The sequence below is a fragment of the Panthera pardus genome, unplaced genomic scaffold (assembly GCF_024362965.1).
Source record: "Panthera pardus isolate Hobbes unplaced genomic scaffold, ASM2436296v1 HiC_scaffold_18, whole genome shotgun sequence".
In the NCBI taxonomy this organism is placed as follows: domain Eukaryota; kingdom Metazoa; phylum Chordata; class Mammalia; order Carnivora; family Felidae; genus Panthera; species Panthera pardus.
The window spans coordinates 3,283,337-3,297,605 of record NW_026526743.1 but is presented as its reverse complement, the minus strand read 5'-3'; the positions used below and the strand labels follow the sequence as shown (position 1 = coordinate 3,297,605).

Sequence of the window (14,269 nt, the reverse complement as noted above, 5' to 3'; positions counted from 1 at the left end):
CGACGGGGGCGCAGGACGCTGCTCCAGGCGGGGTCCGGCCAGGTCCAACTTTTCCTTCCCAACCCACGCGGGTCCTGTCTGTTGCGCGCGCCCCCTCGGGCCGTGGCCTGCGCTGACCGAGGGGGCGCCGGGGGCCCCCCGGGCCGCGTCATACCTCGGACTCGAGGCTGGAGAAGTGCGCCGAGCCCCTGCGGGTACCCAGGTCCCCGCCCCGGTGTCTCCGGTGGGGCGCGGCGGGGCAGCGGCGGGCCCCCAGTGCGCGGCGTGCGGGCAGCGGCGCGCGTGGCGGGAGGGCCCGGTGAGCCTGCGCGCGGGGGCGGCGCGGGGGACACGAGCTGAGGTCCTCGAGCGAGCGCGAGGTGGGCGCCGGCGGCGGGAGGTCCCAGCCCCCCGCGGCGCGCCGGGTGCCGGTGGTGGTGCGGGGCGGCGGCGGGCGCGCGGTGCGAGGCCCGCGGGCGGTGAGGGTGCGGCCGCGGACACCCGCAGCGGGCCCGGCGCCGGGGCGGGGGTCCGGCGGCCCAGGGCGGGGGGCGGCGGCGCCCACCAGCCGCCGTCCAGGCCGTCGTGGCGAGCAGCTCAGATGGCGCGGGCGGCGGCAGCAGCTCCAGGCTGGCGCAGTGACGGCAGTGCCAGGCGGCTGGACCGCTGCGCGGGGGCAGGTAGTCCCAGCTGCCGGCGCGCCAGCCCCCGAGCTTGTCGACCGACCAGTAGCGGACCGGGCGGCGGCCCGAGGCGCTCGGCGTACGGGTAGGGGAAGTCGGCGAACCACCAGGGCTCCAGGCCGCCCAGCGACGCGCCGCCCAGGCTCTCCGAGTCCTCCGAGTCCGACGGCGACGGCTCGAGGTCCAGGTAGGGGCAGGGGGGCGGGCGCGGCGCGGCACGGGGGTGGCGCGGCCTGGGCCCCGCCGCCCGCAGCCCCCCCGCGCCCCCCGCGCCGCCCGCGCCGGGCCCCAGCAGGGGCTGGCTCTCGGGGTCGGAGCGCGGCCAGCGCGCGCGGGCGCCGGCGGGCTCTCGTCCTCAGTAGGCCAGGCGGCACAGCGGCGGCCCGACGGCGGCGGGCGGCGGGCGGCGGGCGGCGGCGGAGGCGGGGGGCTGCGGGCGGCGACGGGAAGCCGGGGAAGGCGCCGGAGGGGGGCTCGGCCGGCTCCTTGTCGCGCACGATGGCGAAGTAGGAGGGCGGCGGCTTCTGCGGGGGCTGCGCGGCCGGCGGGGACAGCGGGCGCCCCGCCGCGCCCCGGGGGCGCCGCGCGCAGCCTCGCCCACGCCCAGGCCCTGCGGCTCGATGGGGCCGTAGTAGCGGTGGAAGCCGTCGGCCAGGCCCGCGCCCCCCGGAGGCCCGGCACCTTTGGCGCGGCGCCAGCGGTCCACCGCCGCGCGCATCGCGGGGCACGAAAGGCGCCGGGCCGGGCGCGGGCCGCGCCGCCGGGTACGCGGGGCTGGGCAGCGGCTGCGGCGGCGGCGGGGGCTTGGCCGGCGGCGGGGCGGCCTCCGCGCTGCAGCAGCTGTACATGCCCTGCGGGGGGGCCGTGAGAGAAGCGGGGGTCAGCGAGTGGGGGGGCGGGGGGGGGGGGCGGCGGGGAGCCGCCCGGGACCCGCCCGCCTCCCCTCCAGCCCTCCCGCCCGGCCGGGACCTCGACCCAGGTGTCTCCCACTGCGAGGCATCCCTGCCTGCCTCCCCGCAGCCCTGCCTGCCTCTGTCCCCGCGTACCCTGGAGAAGGCCAGCAGGAAGTCCATGCGGTGGGTGGGCCCCAGGCAATGCCGCAGCCGCCAGTACACCAGGTGCTCCCAGGCGAAGACCAGCAGGGACAGGCCCATGGCCACCAGCAGCATGTAGAAGACCCCCGCCATGTTGTCGATGTCCAGCTTACTGCTCATCACCTCGATTTTGTCGTTGTGGCAGATCCCGGAGAGCCACAGCCGCTCCAGCATCTCGATCTCGTCTGGAGAAAGGGGGGCAGGGGGCAGGGGTCAACTTCAGGGGCACCCTCCTCGGACCCTCTTCTCTGATACAGGAGTCTAGGCGCCTGGCCTCTCCTCCCTTAGACCCTGGTGTCCTGATCCCCATCCCCTCCTGCGCCCACGACCCAGGGCTCTGGCCCCCACCCCCACTCCCACCCCCACCCCCACCCCCACCCCCGAGGCATCCCCGTGCGCAGCCGCACCGTCCCCCAGGAACTGCAACAGAGCCAGGTCGATCGGAGCGCTTCCAGCGGGAGCCCTTGTGCAGGGCGATGCCGTAGCCCGTCGTGGCAAAGACCTTGCCCGAGCCGATGGTGACCAGCTTGCAGCCTTCATCCTTGCGGGCCATGTAGTTGAGCACAGCCGCATCATAGATGAAGGCGTCCAGCTTCCTGGGGGGGGAGGGGGGGGGCAGGGGGCATGAAAGGCAGGGTCAGTCCCACCCAGATGCTCTCACAGCCCTCCCGGAACCCCCTCTCACCCCTAATAGCCTCCAACTGCCCCGCATCCTGACTGGTGGTGAACTCCAGAGCAAGCCACCGCACCTCTCGGTGCCTCCGTTTGGAGCTGCAAAGTGGGGACAACATCAATACCTCCCTTCCACGGTTGCCGCAAAGGTAAGTTGATGGCTTGGTGCAAAGAACGTGCCGGAGAACGTTATGTTCAGCCTTCACCGCAGCCCTCCAGAGAAGGTTCTGGATACTCCTCCATTCTACAGAGGGCTGAGGCTCAGACAGGGGACTCCTGCAAATCATAATAACGCTAACGATCGCTTGTATCGTGCCGGGCGCCGTGCCATCGGCGGGTAATACCACGTTCAAGGCTCTCAGCGCTCCTGCGAGGTGGAAACTTATCTCCATTACTCAGATGGGAACCGCAGGCCCAGACGGGCACCTTACTTACTTGGCCTGCCTCCTCCCGCTAGGCCCCCGGTTTCTAAACCTTGAGACGAAGACAGGCAGGGAGAGAGAATTCCCCCTCACGGACGAATACACGATGGCGCACGCGCCCCGCGTCCCCTCCTTCGCAACTGCCGCCCTCCGCGTACTTCTGTGATTATCCGATGAACCTCAGCCTCTCCTCGGAGACTGCGAGCCCCAGCTGGGACACATTCCAAGCTGTGACTCAGCACAGTTCCTGGCACACCCACAGGGGCTGTAAATATTTGTGGATCGCACGGATGAGTGGATAAAGAAGTCCAGGCTGTGTCACTATTCGATGAAACAAGATCTAGGCCTATGATCTGACATCGAGATGTCCAGGGCGTATCCGTGAAGAAAAAAAGAAAAAAAGAAAAGAGCCGTAGAGGCCCATAGAGAGCCTAACTCCATGTTAATTTTTTAAAATTTATTTGAGAGAGAGAGAGAGAGAGTGCACGCGGGGGAGAGGGCCAGAGGGAGAGAGAGAGACTCTTAAGCAGGCTCTGTGCTCCGCGCCGAGCTGGACTCGGGGCTCGATCCCACGACCCTGGGATCACGACCTGAACTGAAGTCAAGAGCCTTGACGCTCAGCCGACTGAGCCACCCGGGTGCCCTTCCATATTAATTTATTATTTAAAATAAGTGTTTGAAATGTTGATTTATTTTGAGAGAGCGAGCGAGCGAGCGAGCGTGGGAGGAGCAGAGAGAAAGGGAAAGAGAGAGAATCCCAAGCAGGCTCCGCGCTGTCAGCACGGAGCCCGTTGCGGGGCCGGACCCCTGAACCACAAGATCATGGCCTGAACCGAAACCAAGAGTCTGATGCTTAACCAGCCGAGTCAAATCTCCAGTAAAGCCCTCTCTACCTCCTCACACATGAGCACATCAATGCCTTGTGTACCTGCCTCTGTACGTGCAGAGAAATGAAAGAAAAGGGCAGAATTAGTCCGCAGACCCCAAGTGGAGAGACAGACAGCAGATCCCCTCCCCCCCACCACCCACTGAACAGATTCCAGCCAAAGCAAACATTTGGGGGAGGGGGGAGGCAAAGAATTTGAAGCTCTGGAGACAGAGCAGAAATCTGGGGGAGGGCAGTCAAGATCCCACAATTGGAAAACGGGGTTTTATATGGATTCTAACAGGCAGGGAGATCCCAGCTGACATCTGGAAACTTTATATTTATATATATATATGTTGTGATATATATATCACAACTGCCTTGTAGGCAAACTGTAATTTCCCTCTACGTTTCTCTTTGTTTAGGAAAATGCCCTTGGGGGCGAAAGGTGAATCGCCTCCCAGTCTAAGTAGAAAGAACTGCAGGTTTCCAGAGTCAGGCTGAAGAGGGGGGGATGGAGGGAGGGGCTTGAGGACTAGGGTAAAATGTAAGGAAGGTCTCCAGGGGTCCTTGCGGGGAGGAAGGGGGAGGTGTGGGAGGAGGTGGGGGAGAGACCTGGGAGGCATTGTGGACAGAGTCAAAAACCAAGGCTTCCAATGGCAGGGAGGTGTGAGAGGCTTTCAGGAAGAGAGGATCTAAGAGCCTTCACTTTTAATCCTTTGCTTAGTCTTCTCTTTTTTTTTAAGTTTATTTATTTATTTATTGAGAGAGAGAGAGAGAGAGAGAGAGAGAGAGAATCCCAAGCAGTCTCCACACGTCAGTGCGGAGCCCCACTCGGGGCTTGAACTCGCAAAACGCAAGATCATGACCTGAGCTGAAGTCGGCCACTTAACTGACTGAGCCACCCAGGGGCCCCCTTTGCTCGGTCGTTTAAAAAAAAAATAAAGTTTCTTTTTAAATGCTTATTTATTTTGAGAGACAGACAGAGCACAAGTGGGGGGAGGAGCAGAAAGAGAGGGAGACACAGAATCCACAGCAGGCTCTAGGCTCTGAGCCATCAGCACAGAGCCCGACGCGGGGCTCGAACTCACGGACCGCGAGATCGTGACCTGAGCCGAAGTCGGACGCCCAACCGACTGAGCCACCCAGGCGCCCCGCTCAGTCTTTTTTAAATTTTATTTTAATGTGTCTTCATTTTTGAGAGAGGGCACTGGGGAGCCCTGCATCTCTTTGCTTTCCTGTTTATTCCTGCCCCCCGTCGCCAGAGGGATCTTAACATTTGAGTCACAGCTTCCGCGCCTTCTCAGCTCACTAGCCTCCGCTGTCTCCTCACTTCACTCAGTAACGGGGGTCTCCTCGCATTACAAGAACCTATGGCAGCAAACAGGAAGTTCCTGGACCACTCCAGCACACTCCTGCCTCAGGATCTTTGCACTGGCTGTTCCCTCTGCTGGAACAGTCTTCTCCCAGATAGCCGCCTGGCTCCACCCCTCACTTCCTTCAAGTGTTGGCTCAAAAGACACCTGTCTGAGCACCTTCTTAAATACTGCAGCCCGTAGCCTCCTCCCTAGGTCTCCGAAACTCGCGCTCCCGGCAGTGTTTTTGTCCATAGCACGTATCCCCTCGTAACTATGATATGTTCTTGGTTATTAAGTTTATGGTTCGCCCTCTTCCCACTGGGCTTGAAGTTCCGTGAAGGAACAGATCTTGTCTGTCCGGTTCACCGCTGTAGCCACAGGGTCTGGAACGGCACCCGGCATACAACAGGTGCTTAACAGAGTGGCTGAATGAATGAATTCAGGCTGGTAGTTAACAATGTATATGTGTGCAGTTTAATTGATAGGAGGGGAATGAAAAATAATGCTTACTGTATGGAAAGGGGACATGAGGTTTCCTTTTTTTGCCCCCCCCCCCATGAGGGTGAGGAATTGAACATCCTTAACAGAATGGGCTTCCAGAACTGGCTGGGAGGAGAAGCTGTGTTTCTTGTTTTATTTACTTTTTTAAGTTTATTTATTTATTTAGAGGGGGGAGGGGCAGAGAGAGGGAGGGAGAGAATCCCAAGCAGGCTCTGTGCCAGGTGGGGCTCGAACCCATGAACCCTGAGATCATGACCTGAGCCAAGATCAAGAGTCGGACGCCCAAATGACCGAGCCACCCTGGTGCCCCTTTTATATTTCTTTTTAAGGGGTGCATTTCCTTTCTCTTCTTGTGAGCCCCTGTGCCCTCTGTGGTAGGGTGGGCCCACATTTGTGAGCCAGCCAAAACCATGTGAGGCCGCCAATTCCCTTGTACCTCTCTGTAGGGATGGAATTTTCTAGTGCTGTCCATGGTGGTAGCTGCTAGCCAGGTAGGGCTATTTGAATTTAAATTGAAATTAAAGTTTAAAAATTTGTTTCCGGGGCACCTGGTAGCTTAGTTGGTTGAGCGTCCGACTTCGGCTCAGGTCACGATCTCACGGTCTGTGGGTTCGAACCCCGCGTCGGGCTCTGTGCTGACAGCTCGGAGCCTGGAGCCCGCTTTGGATTCTGTGTCTCTCTCTCTCTCTGCCCCTCCCCCACTCAAGCTCTGTCTCTCTCTCTCTCTCAAAAATAAATAAATGTTAAAATAAAGAAAGAAAGAAAAAGAAAAATTCAGTTCCTTAGTTACACCAACCACATTTCAAACGATCGCAAATTGGTGGGTACCACACTGGACTGCAAAAGTCGAGAACATTTCCCTCTCTCTCTCTCTCTCTCTCTTTATTTATTTAAAAAAATTTTCATATTTATTTATTTTTGAGAGAGAGAGACACAGAGCATGAGCGGGGGAGGGGCAGAGAGAGAGGAAGACACAGAATCCGAAGCAGGCTCCGGGCTCTGAGCTGTCGGCACAGAGCCCGACGCGGGGCCCCGAACCCATGAACCTCGAGATCATGACCTGAGCGGAAGTCGGATGCGCAACTGACCGAGCCACCCAGGCGCCCCTATTTATTTATTTATTTATTTATGGGGGGGGGGAGGGGCGGAGACAGAGGGAGAGAGAATCCCAAGCAGGCCCCTTGCTGTCAGCGAAGAGCCCCACGCAGGGTTCGCTCTCACGAACCGTGACATCACGACCTCAGCCGAAATCAAGAGTTGGATGCTCAACTGCTGAGCCCCCCAGGCGCCCCGTCTGTGTCGCAGAGAGGGCTATTGGAGACCGATGCTCTAGGAACACATCTGTGTCTGTCTCCCAGACTAGAGTGGAAGGTCCAAGAGAGCATGGTGAAAGAACGTAATAGATACGTATGGGAGGGGCACCTGGGTGGCTCCATCGGGGAGGCATCCGACTTCGATTTTAGCTCAGGTCATGGTCTCAGGGTTCACGAGATCGGGCCCCATGTCCTGACAGCGTGGAGCCTGCTTGGGATTCTCTCTCCGCCCCTCCCCTGCTGCCTCCCTCTCTCAAAATAAAAGTAAATAAACTTAAATAAATAAATAAATAAATAAATAAATAAATAAATAAAATCCCTACTGGCTGAATGGATGAATGTCTTTTAACTTTCATATCATTAGGGGTTATTTTGTAAGGGAGATCATAATTCAGTATTTGTTTCCCTTGTTTCTCTCCGTGTATGTGATACATATACACGTGCATACATACATACGACCACTCTAAGAAAAAAAAAAAAAATACTGACATTGGGAATTCCCCAACAAAAATGGTCCAGGCAGATCACCTACAGTGACGTTCATAGCCAAAAACCCCACTCGCGTAATCACAAGCCCTCCGCTTCCAGAGTTCTGGACTTCCCTGCAAAATATGAACAGACAAAAACAAAAGAAAACAAAAACACACGTATGAGCAGACTTCTAGGGATTACTAGATATCAGTAAAGCCTCAGGAAGAAAGATAGAAAGGAACCCAACAAATGGGAAGGGGCGGCGAGGGGGAGACTTGGAGCAAACAGATTACACAGAGAGGAGAAAATGTGAAGAAGACAAGATACTGTAACTTCGAACCATGCGTATTATAAAATAGGACACTGTAAATAATACTATGAAATTGAGAAAATAGTATAAAAATTCAGAGATAAAAAAAAAAGAGTTCTTGGGGGGGGGGGGCACCTGGCTGGCTCGGTTGGAGGAGCATGTGACTCTTGATCTCAAGGTCGTTAGTTCAAGCCCCACATGGGGTCTAGAGATGATGAAGAGACATAAGTAAAGTTAAAAAAAAAAAAAAGAGTTCTTGGAAATTGAAAATACACTCACAGAAGTGAAAAGCTGAATAAAGAGTGGAAGATAAGGTTAGGAAGAGCTCTCGGGAAGTAGAGCGGAAAGATAAAGAGCTGAAAAAATAAGAGAATGAAAGGAAGAGATAGTTCAGGAAGCCCGATATCAAATTAATAAGAGTTCCAGAGAGAAATGGAGGGAAGGGGGAAATCACAACTGAAAGAAATCAAGGAAGTTTCCCAGAATGAATGACAGGAGGACACCCTTGGGAGGTCCAGCGATGAAAATGAACAAAGACGCTTCACTGAGAAATGTCAACGCACTGAGAAGAAAAACAGGTGACACACAGGCTTACGGATCAGAATGATTTTGGATTTTTTACCAGTGACGCTGGTAATTAGCAGACAACAGAGCGACGCCTTCAAAATTCTAGAGGAAGGGCGCCTGGGTGGCTCAGCCGGCTAAGTGTCTGACTTCGGCTCAGGTCATGATCTCGAGGTTTGTGAGTTCGAGCCCTGCGTTGGGCTGTCTGCTGTCCGTACAGAGCCTGCTTTGGATATTCTCTCCCTCTTGCTTTCTTCCCCTGCCTCGTTAGCTCGCTCGCTCTCTCTTCCTCAAAAATAAATATTAAAAAAAATTAGAGAGAAAATGACCTCCAGCCCAGAATTTTATACCCAGCCAGAAGGCCTATCAAGACTAAAGGTGTTTTCGACATGCAGTGTCTCTAAAATTTTACACACATGGGCACACATGCGTGTGCGCCATGTGCCTTTTGTCAGGAAGCTCAAAAGAGCAAGAGAGAAAAATCCAGGAAGAGTGAGGTTTAGGATGTGACAGAATCCAAACCAGGGGACCGGTGAAAGGATGGGGATAGTAGCTATGCAGCATGCCGGAGCAGGTCAGAGGCCACGAGGGAAGCTTCGTCAGTATGGTGAAATTAACGGAGTACCTGATGCAAATGAGTATGTGAAGAAGAGATTCACATAGTTAAGAGCATTTTGAATTAACAAAGAAAACTCAGCCACTAAGCAAGTGGGGGAAAAAAAAAAAAAGAAAGACAATGATTAACTCCAGGGGGAAAAAAAAAAAAGAAAGACAATGATTAACTCCAGGAAAAACAAAGAATTGTGTAGGAGAGGAAAGTAATCATGGTTTACTACTTCTGGCAGCTGTGGGAGCATTTACACAGTCATAACATATAAACACTGCATTTTCATCTAGCCAGAATCACAGTGTGGGAGGCTGGGGTAATTTGAATAAGAGTATGAGTATGTGTCTCCCATAGCAAGAAGTGAATGGAAAATACCCAAAATTGAAAAATCAAGAGGTAGCCATACAAACACAGTATTTCGAGGCAGGGACACAAACAGCAAAATGATACAATAAATGAGGTAAACGCAGATTGCTCTGGGGCGGGCGAGACGGGAAGGGTAGGCAGATGGGACGCTGTTGGCTTTCGTTAAAAAACCAGAGAGATCTTGTATTTGACTCTGCAAACTATGTGGATGTCTAACTCCGATAAAAATAGAACTAAGGGGGGAAAAGAGTAGAAAGGAATACTGGGGAGAAAAAGAATTTCTGCCGGAGGAGGAAGTCAGAGCGAGAAGGGACAGTGAGAAACGCAAGATATTCTTTGAGTCCAAGAGGCTTCTGGGGAGGGGCACAAAGAGGGTGATTCTGGGATTCTGCCCACCCGAGGCAAGGTAGTGGAGTGGTGGAGGGGCTGGGCTCAGAATCCAATGGCCAGGGTTCAAATCCGAGCGCTGCTACCAGCAGCTGTGGGACCTTGCTACGCCTCAGTTTCCTCATCTGTAAAATGGGAATGATAATCTTCACCTCTAAAATATCATGGGTTGAGGGGCGTCTGAGTGGGTCAATCGGTTGAGCGTCCATCTTTGGTTCGGGTCATGATCTCATGGTTCAGGAGTTCGAGCCCTGCATCGGGCTCGCGGCTGTCAGCGCAAGCCCGCGTTGAGTCACCTCTCCCAACAGTTGTACATGGAAGTCCTGCCTTAGTTGGAGGTAGGGTCTTTACAGAGGTGATCAAGATAAAATAAGGCGGCCCCTGATCCAACAAGACGGGCGTCCCCACAAAAAGGGGGGACTTTGGACACTGAGATGCGGAAATGGAAGACGACGTGAAGACACGGCGGGAAGATGCCCAGCTACGAGCCATGGGGAGTTCCTTCCCTGGCCCTGAGAAGGAACCCGGAGCACCGGGAGCCTCTAGAACTGTGAGGCCACAGACTTAACGGGAGCCCCAGAAAGCTGAGAATGACCTCATTACATGAGTTAGAGCAGAACTTGATGTAGAACGAACACTACAGTAAATGAAAACGAGATGGGAAGGATCCAGGCCTTGGCAAGGATACGGGACCAGAGGAACGCGCTGCCGGTGTGGAAGTTGACCCAACCACTTTGGCAGATGTCTAGAAGCATCCTTCCTTCCTTCCTTCCTTCATTTATAAAGTTTATTCATTTATTATTTCTGAGAGAGAGAGACAGAGCACAAGCAGGGGAGGGGCAGAAAGAGAGAGAGAGAGAAGCCAAAGCAGGCTCCGAGCTGTCAGCACAGAGCCCGACGCGGGGTTCGAACTCACCCGACGCGGGGTTCGAACTCACGAACTGTGAGATCGTGACCTGAGCCGAAGCCGGACGCTCCACCGGCTGAGCCACCCCGGCGCCCCAGGGAAGTATCTTTTAAAAGCTTGGGGCGCCTGGGTGGCGCAGTCGGTTAAGCGTCCGACTTCAGCCAGGTCACGATCTCGCGGTCCGTGAGTTCGAGCCCCGCGTCAGGCTCTGGCCTGATGGCTCGGAGCCTGGAGCCTGTTTCTGATTCTGTGTCTCGCTCTCTCTCTGCCCCTCCCCCGTTCATGCTCTGTCTCTCTCTGTCCCAAAAATAAATTAAAAACGTTGAAAAAAAAAAAAAATTAAAAGCTAAGCACACACCTCCCTACGACCCTGTAGTTTGCGCCCATGCGTGTTGACCCAAGAAAAATGCATGTGTACATCCCCCCAAAGACTTCCACAGGGATGTTCCCAGTAGAGGGGGCGCCGGGGGCGGGGGCGGGGGCGGTGAGTTGAGTGGTTTCAGCGCAGGTCGTGACCTCACAGTTTCCGAGTTAGAAACTGAGTTAGAAACTGGGTTAGAAACTGGGGCTCTGCGCTGACAGTGCGGAGCCTGCTTGGGATTCTCTCCCCTCTCTCTCTCTGCCCCTCCCGTGCACACACACACACACACACACACACTCTCTCTCTCTCTCTCTCTCTCTCTCTCAAAATAAATAAACTTAAGAAAGAAAAAAAAAAAAAAAGAAGGTTCATAGAACCTTCCTAATGGCCGAACACTGGAAATAATCCCAACGTTCCCCAGCAGAACAGAGCTCGGGCAAAACAGGCCAGACACAAAAGCTACCACATACAACCCGTGCGCTTCTGCTTACGGGATATCCCCAACCGGGCAATGCTAATTTACAGTGACAATCTAGGGTGACCAGAGAGGGGCTGGAAATTTCCCATACCCTGATCTGGGGGTGGTCGCCCGCCCGTCCGCATGTGCACGTGGGACACAGACAAATCCTTGAGCTTCACGCTTAGCTTGTCCATGTCACATCCCAACAACAACAGCCCCGACAACACAGAGATGAATTATAAAAAGACACGGGCTGGAGCCTCAAGCAATGGAGGGGGTTGTTGGGGGGCGGGGGTTGTGGCTGACATTTGGGTGAACAAAACAAAACAAAACAAAACAGGTGTCTATCCTGGTGCGAAGTCAGGGGTGGGATAGATTTGGAGTCCTTTTTTTTTGAGATGGGGCTGCTCTCCCAAACTCAGGAACCGAGTGGATTCTCTGGACACGGGGTCCCCCTGAGTCACTGCATTCTTGCTCCCCGAGGAAACAGACCGACGACCAGAGGCATACCTGGATAAGTCCAAGAGGAAGGCAATGCCTCCGATTCCCAAGGAATGGGGCCTCAAGCCCCCCCGGAAGTAGGCAGGGCCCGGGGAGACCGCCCCGCGGTGCAGAACAGAGGGAGAGGATCTCGAATCCCCAGGGGGCTCCCTAGAGGGAGGGGCTCAGGACGAATGGTTAGGAGAGGGGAGAGGGCGCGAGGAGTCGGCTGGCTGGCTGGGTCGGATACCCTGGGGGTGAGTAAGGAAGGGAGAAAGTCCCAGGGGGCTCGGGGTGGGGCCCAGGGCTTGCTCCTAAGGTTCACTAGGCAAATCTGCATTTACGTGATGTAGGCCCGGCGGGCCCAATACGGTAGCTACACGCCGCGTGGCTATTCTGGGCCCTTCAACGCGGCGCGTCTGATCTGAGATGCGCTGAGTGTAAAACGCACCCCGGCTTCTTGCGGGGGTGCGGGGCGGGGGGGATTATGTAAAAGGTCCCAACCATTTCCGTACTGATCGCACGTTGCAATATTTGGATTATACCTGGTTAAGTAAGACGCACTGTTAAAATTAATTTCACCCGTTTCTTTTTACGTCTTTTAACGCGGCCAGGAAACACTTCCCAGCAGCGGGCGGCGGCGCGCCTCGAATTCCGGAGGAGAGCGGGGTCCCAGCCCTAGACATTCGGAGCTGAGAGGCCAGCGCGGAGGGGTGGGGCGGGGGGGGGCTTTTCTGGGGACTCGGGGGAGGCGTGGGTTCCGATTTGGGTCGATAGGTTGTGGAGCTGGGAAGATACGCTCGGGCCGGCGAGATGTTCCAGAAAGCGAATTAAATCCGCCAGAGTGACCCTGAGAAGCACCGGACTTTGCAGGATTCTTGGGAAGGGAGTTTGGAGCCAACGTTCCAGCGATCCTAAGGGGGCGGGGAGACCCTGTATGACCCTGTATGACCTCACAGTTTCCGAGTTAGAAACTGAGTTAGAAACTGGGTTAGAAACTGGGGCTCTGCGCTGACAGTGCGGAGCCTGCTTGGGATTCTCTCCCCTCTCTCTCTCTCTGCCCCTCCCGTGCACGCACGCGCGCGCGCACACACACACACACACACACACACACACACACACACACACACACACTGTGTGGGGGGTGGAGCGAACAAAGGAGAGGAGGAAGCGGGAACAAGTTCCAGAGAAGGAGGAGCAAGAGGGCGGCAGAGGAGGGGCCCCCTGCGGGGCTCCGTTGGCTCAGGTCACGATCTCACGGTTCGTGAGTTCGAGCCCCACGTCGGGCTCTGCGCCGACAGCTGGGAGCCTGGAGCCTGCGTCGGATTCTGTGTTTTTTTCTCTCTCTCTCTGACCCTCCCCCGCTGACGCTCTGTCTCTCTCAAAAATAAAAATAAAAGTAAAATAAAATAGAGACGACGCCGAGGAGGAGACGAAGGAGGAAAAGGAAGGGAAGAAAATGGAACAACAAAAGAGGTAAAAAGAGGCGCCTGGCTGCCTCACTCCAAAGAGGGCGCGGCTCTTGATCTCGGGGTCGTGAGTTCAAGCCCCACCTTGGATGCAGAGATTACTAAATAAATAAATAAATAAACTTAAAAAAAAAAAAAAAAGAGGTCAAAAGTGTTCTGGATCTACGCTGTCCAGAATGGCAGTCACTAGTCGGGTGTCACTCTTTTGCACTGGGAATGTGGCGACTCCAAATTCAGAGGCAACTGTGCGTGTTAACACGCCTCAAAGCCCCCAAACGGAAAAAAAAAAAAAAAAGAACCCATCTCATTAATGTTTTGTGGCCATTGATTTTCATATTACTATGGAAAGAACATATGGGGGATATTGGGGTAAACATCATTAAGATTACTATCCCGTTTCTTCGAGTGTGGCCGATAGAAACATTTAAATTACGCGTATGGTTCCCCAGGTCTGCTCTAGGGGGGGAAAAAAAAAGGCAGGAAGAAACTCCTGGAATCATACACAAAGGTTAAGGAGAGGTGGGGGAGAGCGCTTCTCTTTCCACCTTGTTATTATTTTTTTAATGTTTATTTATTTTTGAGAGAGAGAGAGAGAGAGAGAGAGAGAGAAGAGCGAGCAGGTGCACGCAAGCGGGAGAGGGGCAGAGAGAGAGGGAGACAGAGGATCCGAAGCCGGCTCCGGGCTGACAGCAGAGGGCCTTTAGTGGGGCTGGAACTCACAAACCATGGGATTGTGACCTGAACTGACTGAGCCACCCAGGTACCCCCTACCTTAGTTTTAACAACAAGCAAGTGTCAGGCAAAGAATACCGTTAAGGAGAGGTTCAAAGACAGTTGGGGGGAAGGGAAATTTTGTTCAAGAAGCTAGGGAATGTGAAGGCGACAGGCGGTCGTGCTGGGCACAGAGACGGGGGCTCTCCTCCAGATGGGGGAGCCCTGGGAAGGGTGCTGAGGGGTCCACCAGGAAACCCCCTGGAAAAGCAGGAGGCCGGTGGAGGAA

General features: G+C 55.2%; 1 protein-coding gene across 1 annotated transcript in view; it reads right to left on the bottom strand.

The window, feature by feature from the left end:
* Positions 1 to 23: 23 nt before the first annotated feature.
* GRIN2D (glutamate ionotropic receptor NMDA type subunit 2D) overlaps positions 24 to 14,269 on the bottom strand; it is a 34,583-nt gene continuing 20,337 nt past the window's right edge. The window contains 16 exon segments of the mRNA XM_053905549.1: positions 24 to 241; positions 244 to 327; positions 329 to 403; positions 405 to 530; positions 532 to 567; positions 569 to 589; positions 591 to 713; positions 715 to 867; positions 869 to 913; positions 916 to 1,092; positions 1,094 to 1,257; positions 1,260 to 1,377; positions 1,379 to 1,513; positions 1,709 to 1,941; positions 2,164 to 2,200; positions 2,202 to 2,352. Coding sequence (XP_053761524.1) covers positions 149 to 241; positions 244 to 327; positions 329 to 403; positions 405 to 530; positions 532 to 567; positions 569 to 589; positions 591 to 713; positions 715 to 867; positions 869 to 913; positions 916 to 1,092; positions 1,094 to 1,257; positions 1,260 to 1,377; positions 1,379 to 1,513; positions 1,709 to 1,941; positions 2,164 to 2,200; positions 2,202 to 2,352 — 1,771 coding nt within the window. The 3' untranslated portion in view covers positions 24 to 148.